The sequence below is a fragment of the Acinonyx jubatus genome, chromosome A3, assembly GCF_027475565.1.
Source record: "Acinonyx jubatus isolate Ajub_Pintada_27869175 chromosome A3, VMU_Ajub_asm_v1.0, whole genome shotgun sequence".
Classification (NCBI taxonomy): domain Eukaryota; kingdom Metazoa; phylum Chordata; class Mammalia; order Carnivora; family Felidae; genus Acinonyx; species Acinonyx jubatus.
Window position 1 is genome coordinate 11,845,065 of NC_069388.1, and position 12,268 is coordinate 11,857,332.

The 12,268-nt window shown below is 53.7% G+C and overlaps 1 protein-coding gene across 1 annotated transcript; it reads left to right on the forward strand.

The window, feature by feature from the left end:
* Positions 1 to 2,107: 2,107 nt before the first annotated feature.
* SPATA2 (spermatogenesis associated 2) lies at positions 2,108 to 12,018 on the forward strand. The gene is made up of 3 exons (XM_027046708.2): positions 2,108 to 2,380; positions 8,705 to 9,149; positions 10,044 to 12,018. Exons 2-3 carry the CDS (start codon positions 8,814 to 8,816, stop codon positions 11,268 to 11,270), a joined length of 1,563 nt encoding a protein of 520 aa, XP_026902509.1. The 5' UTR covers positions 2,108 to 2,380; positions 8,705 to 8,813; the 3' UTR covers positions 11,271 to 12,018.
* The last annotated feature ends 250 nt before the right edge of the window (positions 12,019 to 12,268 follow it).

The following is a 12,268-nucleotide window of genomic DNA, read 5'->3' on the forward strand; positions in this document are numbered from 1 at the left end:
CAGAGCATGAACGGGGGAGGGGCAGAGAGAGAGAGGGAGACACAGAATCGGAAACAGGCTCCAGGCTCCGAGCCATCAGCCCAGAGCCTGACGCCGGGGCTCGAACTCACAGACCGCGAGATCGTGACCTGGCTGAAGTCGGACGCTTAACCGACTGCGCCACCCAGGCGCCCCTACATGATCTTTTTTAAGTGATACATAGTATTCATTAGGATGGATACTTCATTTCCCTATTGATGGGCATTTAGCATGTTTTTGGTTTTTGCTTTTGCAATACAAACAAGGATGCAACAGGTCTGTGTACTTCTGCTTGCTTCTCTGGTAGATTCCAATAAATCAAATTGCTGGGTCATAGGGTTGCTTTCCTTTTCTGTTCTAAACACATCTGTATCATTGAAATTCATGCATTATTTTTTTGTGATAAAAAAGGAAAAAATAGAAAGAAGTAGGTAGATTTTTCGTGTTGTTGGCTCTGAGGAAGTAGAGGTGCCTAATCATTGTCACATGTCTATTATATAATCTGCTAATCGTTATGTAATGAAATCTGAAAAGGATGCTTCTATCATTCCACATCACCAAGCAGAGAAATCTCAGGCCTTCAACCCTGTCTAAAAGATGAGAAACATGACTCCCTTGGGGAGACTTTGGGTCCTTTCTGATATAAAATGTCACTGCATCTCAATGACCAGGGTTTCCTACTAGTAAAGCCTCCGTAAAAATCTGTTTCCCTTTTGGCTGCCCCAGAACCACAGAGCTGTAAGGGACTTCTTAGCCACCATTGTGCAGTCTTGTAACAGTTTCCAAAGGAAAGTTTTGAGTTGTTGCAAAGGCAGAGAGTTCTGTGGGACAGTTTTTCTCGCCATCACTTTGTAGGTAATTAAGAGAGGAGCCTAAACCTGAGCTGATAAAGGTTGAAGTACACAAAGACCTTGAGTGGTGTTCAGATAGCAACAGATATAGTCATCACTGCTGTTTGAATAGCGGGTTGCTGGTTCTCCAAATGTTTCCCTGTGTATTTTGTCATTGGCTCCTCTGAGACAAGACCCAGTGGCTTTAGCTTGCGACACTAAGACTGAGAGAGAGAATCCTGCAATCAAGGAACATCTGTTGGGCACATCCAGATCAGACACGTGCAGAGCTCAGGGGAAACACAGATGAGTAAGGAGCTCCAGGTTTTGTGGGGGTGTCAGGTTTAAAGTGAGTCTATCTATCTATCTATCTATCTACTTATCTATCTTGGGAAGGAAAGAGGTGAGGGGAAAAAACATTTACACTGAGGGAACAGCATATAGAGGCACAGAGGCCAGAAGGGTAGAAGAGCATGATGGAGGAAGAGAACAGGGCATGGAGTGGGCTCCGAGACTTCAATAAATGTCTGGGGTTAAGTTTGAGAGACAGAATCATGGTCCAATCGCAAATATGTCTGACAAAGTCTTGGATACGTGCTAGACAATCACTAAGGATTCAGTGGAATGGTGAACCACAAAAACTGAGTCCTCGGTGAGCTCACGGTCAATATGTTTGGTGGGAGTATAGACAAGTCCAAGCCACACCATGACTGAAGCCAGTGTAGATCATGCTGGTACTAAGGTGTTTGGTGAAAAGTCGCAAAGCAAGGAGGCAATATGAAAGTCAAATGAAAAAGCTGAGGCTCGTATAGGCGAGGTAACTTGCCCAAGGTCACGCCCCTAGTAAGTGGCAAAGGCAAAGCTGGGAGCCCCGTTCTTAAAGACAGTCCTCTCAAGGCCGGATTCCATCTCGCGTGATCCTGGCACCTCACTTGCTCTCTTTAAGCCTCGGTATTTGTGTCTGTAAAATGGGGTGAGGACTCCAGCTGTCAGCTCCTGCTCAGGCTCAGTCGGGAGAGCTGCTCGCAGATCATCTGGACAAGGGACGAGTCCGGGAGGCGGAGGCCGGGGATCACTCAGTCCGCGCTCGCAGCTCCTAGCCTCCACCGCCCGGCTCCACACCGGTTCCCATGACAACCCGGCCAGCCACCATCCCGGGGCTGGCGTGCGTCACGTCCGGCTCGTTTGTTTCCGGGGCTAGTCCGAGCCGAGGCGGCGGCCCTGCAAGCCCCAGAGCCGGATTCCGCGACTCCTCCGCTCGTTCTCTACCTCCCGCTTCTCCCTCCGTCGCCCGCGGCCATCGGCCTCGCTCCGGTACGACGCGCAGCCGCGGCCCAGCCTCCCTTTGGACCCGCCTCCGAGAGGCGTCACTTCCTGGCCTAGTGTTTCCGGGTCGCCGCTGGTCTCGGGGTACTGGCTTCGGTCCCTTGCAGCCGGCCGGAGCGGCGAGAGCCCAGCGGGGCCCGGCTCCGGCGGCGGCCGCGGCTCCTTCTGGATACCCTCGGCCGGGGCGTCCTTGGCGGCAGTGCCGGGTGAGTGCGGGGCGGCCGCGAGCGGAAACGGCCTCCGGCGCTTCCCAGGGCAGAGGGGGGCGCCCGATTCGGCGGGGCTCGGCCAACCCGAGAGCGGGGTCCCCTCGCGGCCGGCGGGGGCGGCGGGCGGGCCCGCCTTTTCTGCGTCCCGAGGGCCCAGCTTGTCCTCAGGATCCCCACTCCCCCGGAGACTGCCTCGCAGATTCCTGGGACCGGCCATGGGTGGCTCAGGGCAGCTCAGGAGGAACACCCCCTCTTCGGCGACTAACCAAGTAGGAGGCCACCCGACCCCACCGCGAGGCAGTTACCGCGCAGTGGTCCCCAGCCCAGTGTCTGTCAGCCGATCTGGGTTTGTACTTATTGTGTGACCTTGGCCAAGTCATTTCATTTTCTGAGCTTCATTTTACTTAAATGGGAGTGAACCTGCCTGCTAGGGCCGTAGTGGGGATGAAATGAGATAATGCTTGTGAAGCACGGTCTCTGGCATACAGCTGGCGTCCAATAAGTGATAGCTGCAGTGAATTCATTCACAAAGCCAGATGGGGCCTGAGTTTGGGACTGGGGTGTTTGTTTTTACAACTGATACGGCCCTCAGAGACTGTAGGAATTACCAGCTTGGGAATAGCAGCCGCCAGCTCCTGTCCCCAGCAGGGAGTGGAAACTGCTTCCTTCAGAGCCTCTCTGAGAGGCAGCTGCCAGTAGGGAAGCCCGTTTTCAGCAGGTTATAGCTGGTGTTATTTTCAGAGGTTTGCAAGACCTCTCTCTGAATCTCTCTGGAATCTGATTGGGGTATGGGGGCCCTCTGGTGTTTCACAGGCAGTGCAAGGTGCCTTGGATGTGTCTCAGGAACCTCGGGTTTGGAATGAGTGAAAAAGAGTGGGGTACGGAGGTGGAAGAGGTTGAATGGCTTGCTCTCCTCTTGCTGCTGTTAGGAGGCCGAGGGAACTCTGAGCTGGCTGAAGCTAGACCAGAGATCTGTAAACCTGTGGACTGGGGCAATGATGCGTCCTAAATAGCCTATGTGCAGGGAGGGGGCTCCTTCAGATGCTGCTTGGGGGATGTTTCTGCTTGAATGGGCCAGCTAAGGTAAAGCCAAGCTAATGCTTTGCTACCCCAAATCATTTCAGTTCCTTTCAGTGGGGTTTGAAACAGATACAGCTTTCCTTTGACATTATTATTAAAAAAAAAAACAACAAACCATTAAAAAAATTATCATCGTCATGAAAAAACCACCACCTCCCTGAGTGTATATGTAACATCTTCTCTCTTCATTGAGTTGCTTTTCCAAGGGAGTCCAGATTGTGGGTGCAGGGAGTGCTGACCAGGCCTCTTGGCTCTGGGCACCCGCCTGACGCTGTTAGGGATGTTCACAGTGCCATTTCCCGCCCCCCTCCCCCCCCACCAGACTGGCACGTCATGGCGCTCCAATCCTTGGGTTGCTTGGAGAAATTAACGGCTTCTGTCATTGCGCTGTCTAGTCTCCTGTAACCACGCTGTTTTTGCAGAGAGCGTGTTTTTTTGTTGTTCTTGCAGAGTGCTGGGAATAAATTGCTGGCTCTATGCTCAGAAAAGACACCAGCTATGACCAGCTACAATGCAGCCTGTATTCTCAGAAAATGTATTCAGGAGGGATGATGTCAGCTGCTTTACCACTGGCCGGTCTCTGGCCAGCCTCTTCCCTTGGCCCTTGAGCTTACATCTTAAAGAGATTTGCAGCTCCTCCAGCCCCCTTCGGTGTGGGAAGATGGGAATTTTGCTACTATAGCAATTTTTAGAACTCAAGTCTGCTTGCCCTGCCATGGGATGTTCTAACTTAGCCTAGCCCTTTCAAGTAGAGCTGTCCGGCAGGTGCAGCCCAGAAGCAGCATAGAGCTTGAGTCAGGGTTTGGGCATCGGACCTTGGTGCGGACCTCAGATCCTCCTTCTTCCTTCCCTGTGATTCAGGACAAGTGATTTGGCCTCGCTGAGCCTCAGTTTCCTCTTTAACCTTGGGGCTGTCCTGTGGCTTTCACTGATTTTCATTGAGCACTTAGCAGAGGGCCCTCATGTACTGATCCCTTAGTGAATGGTAGATTGTAGCAATAAATGAGTGGGGGAAACGGGGAAAAAACCCAGGCCTCAGGGCCTGCCAACCCAAGTTCAAATTCCAGCTCGGACCCTTGGGAGCTCTGTTGGGCTGGTTGTTTCATGGCTGAACTTTGGTATGAGGATTAAATGGGATGATGCAGGTAAAGCAGAAGACTCAGTGCTGAGTGAGTAGTAGGACCTCAGTGATGATTCATTCCCGTCTCCTTTTCTTTAATTACCTCTTAGCGTTCATTTTCTTTCACCTTTTTCCTCACCTACCTAGGTTGACTCAAGATTCATCATAGATGGGTTTCCCATCCTTGACTTGAGGATTTGGAACACCAACACCGATTGGGCTATTTGGATCCCTTTTCCTTGTTTATCGTGTGCCAGCAACAAACACGGGTGTGGACTGTGATGTGATTACAGAGCAGCAGACACTGAGCTTGAGAGTGGCTGACTTTGTAAAAAAAAAAAAAAAAAAAAAATCAGCCTCTGTAGGCTCAGCGCTGACTTCGTCAGAGAAAAATCACAGCCGCATTTAGGAGGCTTCATGTCCCTTTGTTTACATTTTTCTCAGATGTACCAAAAAATAGTCCCTGGGACCAGAGGCAGGGTGGAAGTTTCTCTTGTAGATACAAAATAGGAAATACATACCGGTTTTTATTGGTAAGGACAGTGACGTCTTCTCTCGGCTTGCGATACGTACATTGATAGTGACCTCTTGTAAGTAGGATTGAGGGCAGGGCTGTGGCTTCCCAACTGCAGCTCCCTCCCCCCCCCCCCCCCCGATTATCCCCCCACTGCACCCATCCAAGGGCCTGGCACGAGATAGGTGCTGCATAAATACTTGTTGAGCCCAGGAGCCTGGAGGTATGGGAGGAACACGGTGCCTCAAAAGGTCAGGCTTGGAATCTTGGGTCCAGTAGTTCTGGCTACTTAACAGCATGTCCTGTCATGGAGCTGACCTCCCTGGAATCTTGGGAGAGCTCAATGAGAAACTGAAGGCATGGCATCACGAATGCCTCTTTCATTTCTCCTGCTTTATCAAACACCTACTGTGTGCGAAGCTGTGTTCCAGGCACTGTGGTGAATGAAACAGATGTGGTCCTTGCCTTTGTGAAGCATGCTGGGTTACGGTGGGGGTACAGAGAGGGGAAGTTAGTAGATGAATAACGACACTTTCAGCTGGTGATTACCCCAGGATAATGGGGTAATGAGGGACTAGGAAAGTGGGAGTCACTGAGCTGGGGTTGTCAGCGAGGCCTCTGAGGGGTGACATTGGAGCTAAGGCCCGAAAAACGAATGTGAGCCAGCTACGGGAAGAATCAGAGGAAGAACATGCAGAAGGAACAACGCGGGCAAAGGTCCTGAGACAGAAGTGAGCTTTGTGTGTTTGAGGAACAACAGAAAGGTTTGTGTGGGTGGAACTTGGAAGGGGAGGACAGCTATGAGAGATGAGCAGGGGTAGACCGTGAGAAGCCTTTGGCCTTGGTCAGGAGGTAGAATTTTGTCCTAATGGATTTTCATGTGCCTCCTGTGCTCCTTGGGTGTATGTGTTCTCGAAGCACGGGGCTCCCTTGGGAGGGCAGTGGTTGGGAGAAAGTGGCCTCTCTGTCCCCAGTTCTCCCGCACATCTCACCCCTCACTTCCTGGTTAAGATCCTTGGAGCCTCCCCAACACTGTGAAGAAGCCAGGTGAGTGGCTCATTGAGAGTGGATGATTTTATTGACCTCATGATCGTTGCCAGGTTTGTGGGCCCTTAGCACTTCCTGAGCTGAACTCAGATCTGAAGGACTGCTGGGCCTGTCCCTTCTCACTGTAGCTTCCTTCTCAGTCCCATGTGGTCTCCACAGCCAGCAGGAGCCTCCTCCACTTAGCTAGCAGGTGTTTCTGAAGCACGTACCCTGCCCGCCTCTGGTTCTGTGCTTAGTTACCTTACTGAGTAATTCAGTCAGGGTCCCTGCACCCGTGGAGCTTGTGGTCAGGATGGGCGACTGTGAAAATGCACATCCCCCACCTGGCTGGAGCTACTTGCCCACGCTCACCTTACCTTCTTGAAAATGCTTGGCATTTTAGGGGTGCCTGGGTGGCTCAGTCGGTTAGGTGTCCGACTTTGGCTCAGGTCATGATCTCACTGTTCACGAGTTCGAGCCCTGTGTCGGGCCCTGTGTTGACAGCTCAGAACCTGGAGCCTGCTTCAGATTCTGTGTCTCCTTCTCTCTGCCCCTCCCCTGCTTTTGCTCTGTCTCTCTCTCAAGAAAAAAATAAAAGAAAACGCCTGGCATTTTGGCAGGGGTATAGCACCTTCGGATACCAGGAATAGCTGTTCGTGTTTTTCAAGGGCGTATTTCGAGCCAACCCTCTGTGAAGACCTTTATATACTGATCATCATCCTTACACCGACTCTGAACTCTAGGTACTCTGATCAACCCTCACTGTCAGATGAGAAAACAAGCCCAGAGAGGCTGAGCAATTTATCTGACTGGCCCAGAGAAGCAGATCGAGGATTCACACTTAGGCAGTCAGGCTTCTGGATCTGTTCATACATCTGATCTGTGCTGTGCTGCCTCCTGTGGCCCCGGCAGTACCCTGGATGAATGCAGGTTTGCTCCCAGCATTGTGGCACCGACCATGCTGGTTACTCTGTGTGTGTTCTAACCAGTGGCCCCGCAGACAGCAAGTGTTCAGATTCGGGCGCCTGAGTGGCCCAGCAGTTGAGTCAGTTAACTTGATTTTGGCTCAGGTCATGAGCTTACGGTTCATGAATTCGAGCTTCGAGTCAGAACATGCTTGGGATTCTCTAACCACCGCCGCCACCCCCCCCCCCCCCCCCCGGCTCGTGCACACGTGCACTCATTTTCTCTCTCTTAAAATAAATAAATTAAAAAAAAAAAGTACAAATTTGGTGTGCCCCAACTCAGAATGTTCTGTCCTGTCCATTGGAACTGTAAACCTTTCCTAAGGTATCAGGCTGTCAGAGATCCTCCAGGGGGCACCAGCCAGTGTGGTCTTTCTTTAAAGTTGCAGATGTGATCCCGGCCCTCCCTGCCTTGCTTTGAGCTCTTCTGGGGCTTCACATGCCTCTTGGAATAAAATACACAGTTCTTCACATGCTCTGCTCTCTGAGCCTCGAGGCACAGGATCCTGCCCTGCTGGTGCCTGCGGCTTCATCTCTGGTCACTCCCTTCCCTCCCCCTGGCCGCTTCAGCCATCCTGGCCTTCTTTGTGTTCGCCAAGCTCCTTCCTGCCTCAGGAAAGCAGGGAGTGGTGGGTAAGGGCGTCGACCTGGGAGCCCAGCTGCCAGGGCTCTCGTCTCAGCCCTGCCTCTTCGTGGTTCTGTAACTTTGGGCACGTTCTTTACATTTCTCTGTCTTGGCTTTTGCATCTGTAAAACGGGGGTCAGAGTAGTAGTGCCTGTGTCTCCTAGGGTGGTTTAAGAAGATGAAGGGCATTAGTGTGCATGAGTGCCTGGCAGCATTAGCTCAGGGCCTTCCTCCCTAGGGACGCCTCTGATGTTACATTCCCCCCCCACCTCTTGGCCTGGCAAACTCCTCATCCTTCAAGTCTAACCTTCATTGCCTGGGGTGGGGGTAGGGAGATAGCTATTTATTTATTTAAATTCAAGTTAGTTAACATACAGTGTAGGAGTAGAACCCAGTTAGTGATTCCTCACTTACATATGACACCCAGTGCTCGTCCCAACAAGTGCCCTCCTTAATGCCCATCCCCCATTTAGCCCATCCCCCCACCCACCTCCCCTCCAGCAACCCTCAGTTTGTTCTCTGTATTGAAGAGTCTCTCATGGTTTGCCTCCCTGTTTTTATTTTTCCTTCCCTTCCCCTATGTTCATCTGTTTTGGTTCTTAAATTCCACATATGAGTGAAATCATAGGATATTTGTCTTTCTCTGACTTATTTCACTTAGCATAATATGCTCTGGTTCCAGGGGGTGGGGGGGATGGATTTTTTAAACTTTCTCCTCCTCCCTACAAAACCAGGTTGGGTGCTCCTAATCACATTCTTCATTTATGAGTTCAGCAAAGTCAAGGACCTACCTGTCTTGTTTCTACCACAACTTTGCAACATAGTACGTGTTCAGTTAAATGTGTTGCATGGATGTGCAGAGAGGGGCCCGGGGCTGGTGGTGCCCAGTTGTAGCTCAGGCCAGTTCTGACTTTCGTTTTGCCTCGGCAGCCACGAGCTGGTACGTGGACCCGTTCGAGGAATGATGTGCTTCTTGTTCTTCCCCTTCCAGAGCATGCCCCTAGTCCAGGTGGGCAACATGTCAGTGCTTTTAGCGATGTCACTGCCTCGAACCCAGAAGCCATGGAGGAGATAAGGTAGCCCCCCCGTCCCTGGATCGGATGGGGAAGCCCAGTTCAATGGATACAAAATACAAGGATGATTTATTTCGGAAGTACGTGCAGTTCCACGAGGGCAAAGTGGATGCCACCCCCAGCAAGCAGCGGCCTGGCAACGATGAGTACCTGCGGGTCGCAGCCTCGACCCTGCTCAGCCTGCACAAGGTGGATCCCTTTTATCGATTCCGGCTGATCCAGTTCTATGAGGTGGTGGAGAGCTCCCTGCGCACGCTGAGCTCCTCCAGCCTGCGGGCTTTGGCCTGCGCCTTCAGTGTGCTGGAAACGGTTGGTGTCAACCTCTTCCTCTACCCGTGGAAGAAGGAATTCAGAAGCATCAAGGTAAGGTCTGGGGAAGGGCCGTGCATACCGGTCTCCCTTCTTGCCCCTCCCAGTCCAACCTGAGAGAGCTTGTGCCAGGTACATCCCTCCTCTGCCTGCAGACCCGTCCGGTATCTTGCCCACCGCCTTTGGTCCAACAACTGGAAGTACCCCCTTCTGTTCCCCACCTTGCCTGTCTGTCCAGTGTCCTCTCTTTACTGAGTCCCTGCCCCTGGCAACTCCCGTCTGAAGCTGTGAAGTTGGAAAGGCAGGCAGCACCCTGGTTACGCAGGACCTCCAAGCCCAGGGCAAAGGGCTTGAATTTGCCCTAAGTAGGCTGGGAGGCAAGGCAGGCCCGGATCGGGTTTACATTTGGAAAGCATTCTGTTCTATGGGAAGGAGACCAGTGGGGCGGCTGCTGCAGACGCCGGGGTCCCCTGAGAGGCGTTGGGACTAAGTGGGAAGAGACAGGAGAGTGGAGGCTGGATTCAAGAGAGCGAGCGAATTCTGAATCGGTCCGAAGGCAGCGATGGCAAAGCCAGGCTTTTGTGCTTCAGAACTCCGCAGAAATCCAGAAAGGAATATTCTTCCTGCTCATCGGGCCTTCCGCCTCGGCTCTGATCCCCTCTTCACCACGTTTGCCCTGTTTCCTCAAATGGCGCAGAGCCGCGGAAGCTCGTATGGGGAGCTCGTGGGTTTGTGTCCTCCCGCTCAAGGCCGTGCCGTGCAGCTCCCCTCGCGCTGTGTGCCCGGCTGGCCTCTGTCTGCTACACGGCGGGGCGGGGGCGGGGGGGGGGGATTGCTGCCGAGATCTTTCCCTCCTCTCTCCTCCCCCTGCTCACACTTCGGTGTGCTCAGACCACGTGTGCCTCAGAGAGCAAATCCCGCCTTTTTCTGTCCCCTTCCTTCTCCTAGACCTACACGGGCCCCTTCGTTTATTATGTCAAGTCGTCGTTGCTGGAAGAGGACATCCGAGCCATCCTGCATTACATGGGCTACGTGCCCGAGTTAGGGACTGCGTACAAACTCAAAGAGCTTGTGGAGACCCTCCAGGTGAAGATGGTCTCCTTTGAGCTCTTTCTGGCCAAGGTGGAGTGTGAGCAGATGCTGGAAATCCACTCACAAGTCAAGGACAAGGGCTACTCCGAGCTGGATGTGGTGAGCGAGCGCAAGAGCAGCGCGGAGGACGTGCGGGGCTGCTCGGAGGCCCTGCGGCGCCGGGCTGAGGGCCGGGAGCACCTGACGGCCTCCATGGCCCGCGTGGCGCTGCAGAAGTCAGCCAGCGAGCGGGCGGCCAAGGACTACTACAAGCCACGGGTGACCAAGCCCTCGAGGTCGGTGGACGCCTATGACAGCTACTGGGAGAGCCGGAAGCCGCCCCTGAAGGCCTCGCTGAGCTTGCGGAAGGAGCCGGTGGCTGCAGACCTGGGCGATGGCCTCAAGGACGAGATCATCCGCCCGTCCCCCTCGCTCCTGGCCGTGTCCAGCTCCGCCCACGGAAGCCCGGATGACCTGCCGCCCCCCTCGCCGAACAACGGTCTGGGCCCGCTGCGTGGCACGTACTTTTCCGCTCAGGATGACGTGGATCTGTACACGGACTCGGAGCCGAGGGCCGCGTCCCGGAGGCAGGACGCCCTGCGGCCGGACGTGTGGCTGCTCAGAAATGATGCCCACGCCCCCTACCACAAGCGCTCGCCCCCCGCCAAAGAGTCCGCCCTGTCCAAGTGCCAAAACTGCGGTCTGTCCTGCAGCTCCTCCCTCTGCCAGCGCTGCGACGGCCTGCTTGCCGGTCCCCCGGCCCCCAGGCCCGGCGCCTTCCCCAGCAAGGCCTCTGCCCACGACAGCCTGGCCCACGGGTCGTCTCTGCGGGACAAGTACGCGGGCCAGACTCAGGGCCTCGACCGGCTGCCGCACCTCCACCCGAAACCCAAGCCCTCGGCCACAGCCACCTCCCGCTGTGGCTTCTGTAACCGCCCGGGTGCCGCCAACACCTGCACCCAGTGTTCAAAAGTCTCCTGCGACACCTGCCTCGGCGCCTACCATTATGACCCCTGCTGCAAAAAGAGTGAGCTGCACAAGTTCATGCCCAACAACCAGCTGAACTACAAGTCCACCCAGCTCTCCCATCTCGTGTACAGATAGACTCGACCTTGCACCCACCTGCTCCAAGGGCTACACCACCGACTTTCTGGGTTCCCCCAGGGAAGAAGTGTTCACGTATTGATCTCGGAAGCAGAGGCCTGCATTTGATCGTGTAGGTGTCAGGGGATCGTGGGGTCGCCCGCACCACGTGCGTTCACCTGGCGACCCAGATATTTCCTTTGATGGCTGCTTTGTCACCTGACAAGGGAGAGGGTGGCACTTCCGTTCAGATTCATTTTTGCTAATCTCTCCACTCCCTATTCCATTGTTTGTTTTTGAAGATTTCTGTCTCTGAGACTCTTGCCACACCCACCCCTCCCACTGCAAAGCCAACTTGGACTGGGAAGGGCCCTCCAGGTCCCCTCCAAACGCCCACCTGGAGCGCCGAGCTAGAGGCCTGTTGGCTTGTGAAATGAGCCCTCCTGCCACACCGGGCCTCTTCCAGTGGCTCATCCCTTGGCCACCCCCTTCCCGGACACAAGGATCCCCTCCTGGACTCCCCGCCCCTGACTTCCACCCATCTGGGTTTCAAAGGTGGACTGAGTCCGGTATTCACCGAACGGCATCCTGTTGCCACCACAGCTCAGTTCAGCCCGTGGCGTTTGTGCACTTTGCTCCAACGCACTGAAGCGTGGACTGTCCACGGCAGGATGGACTTCTCCCCCTTTCTGTTGTTTGCACATGCCCCTCTTACTGTACTGTAAATAGATATTTTTGAGATTTATTTTTAAATAAATATTCAACTTGCCGTGTGTTTCACAGTGGTTAAAACATTGATCATGTAGCTATTTATACAAATGGCCTGGGTTCTTTAGTCTTCCAAGGGAGGGTCTCCTCCCCTTCCGTGTTGTATCCTACACACACCACAGCCCAAGGGTAGAGCAGAGAGTGTGGGGGCAGAGGAGGAACAGACGATGTCCCAGAATTGGTGGCGAGCCACTGTCTTCCCTCCAATAAATCTCTATATACCTACCTCCAGCATACACTTAGGGGGCTAG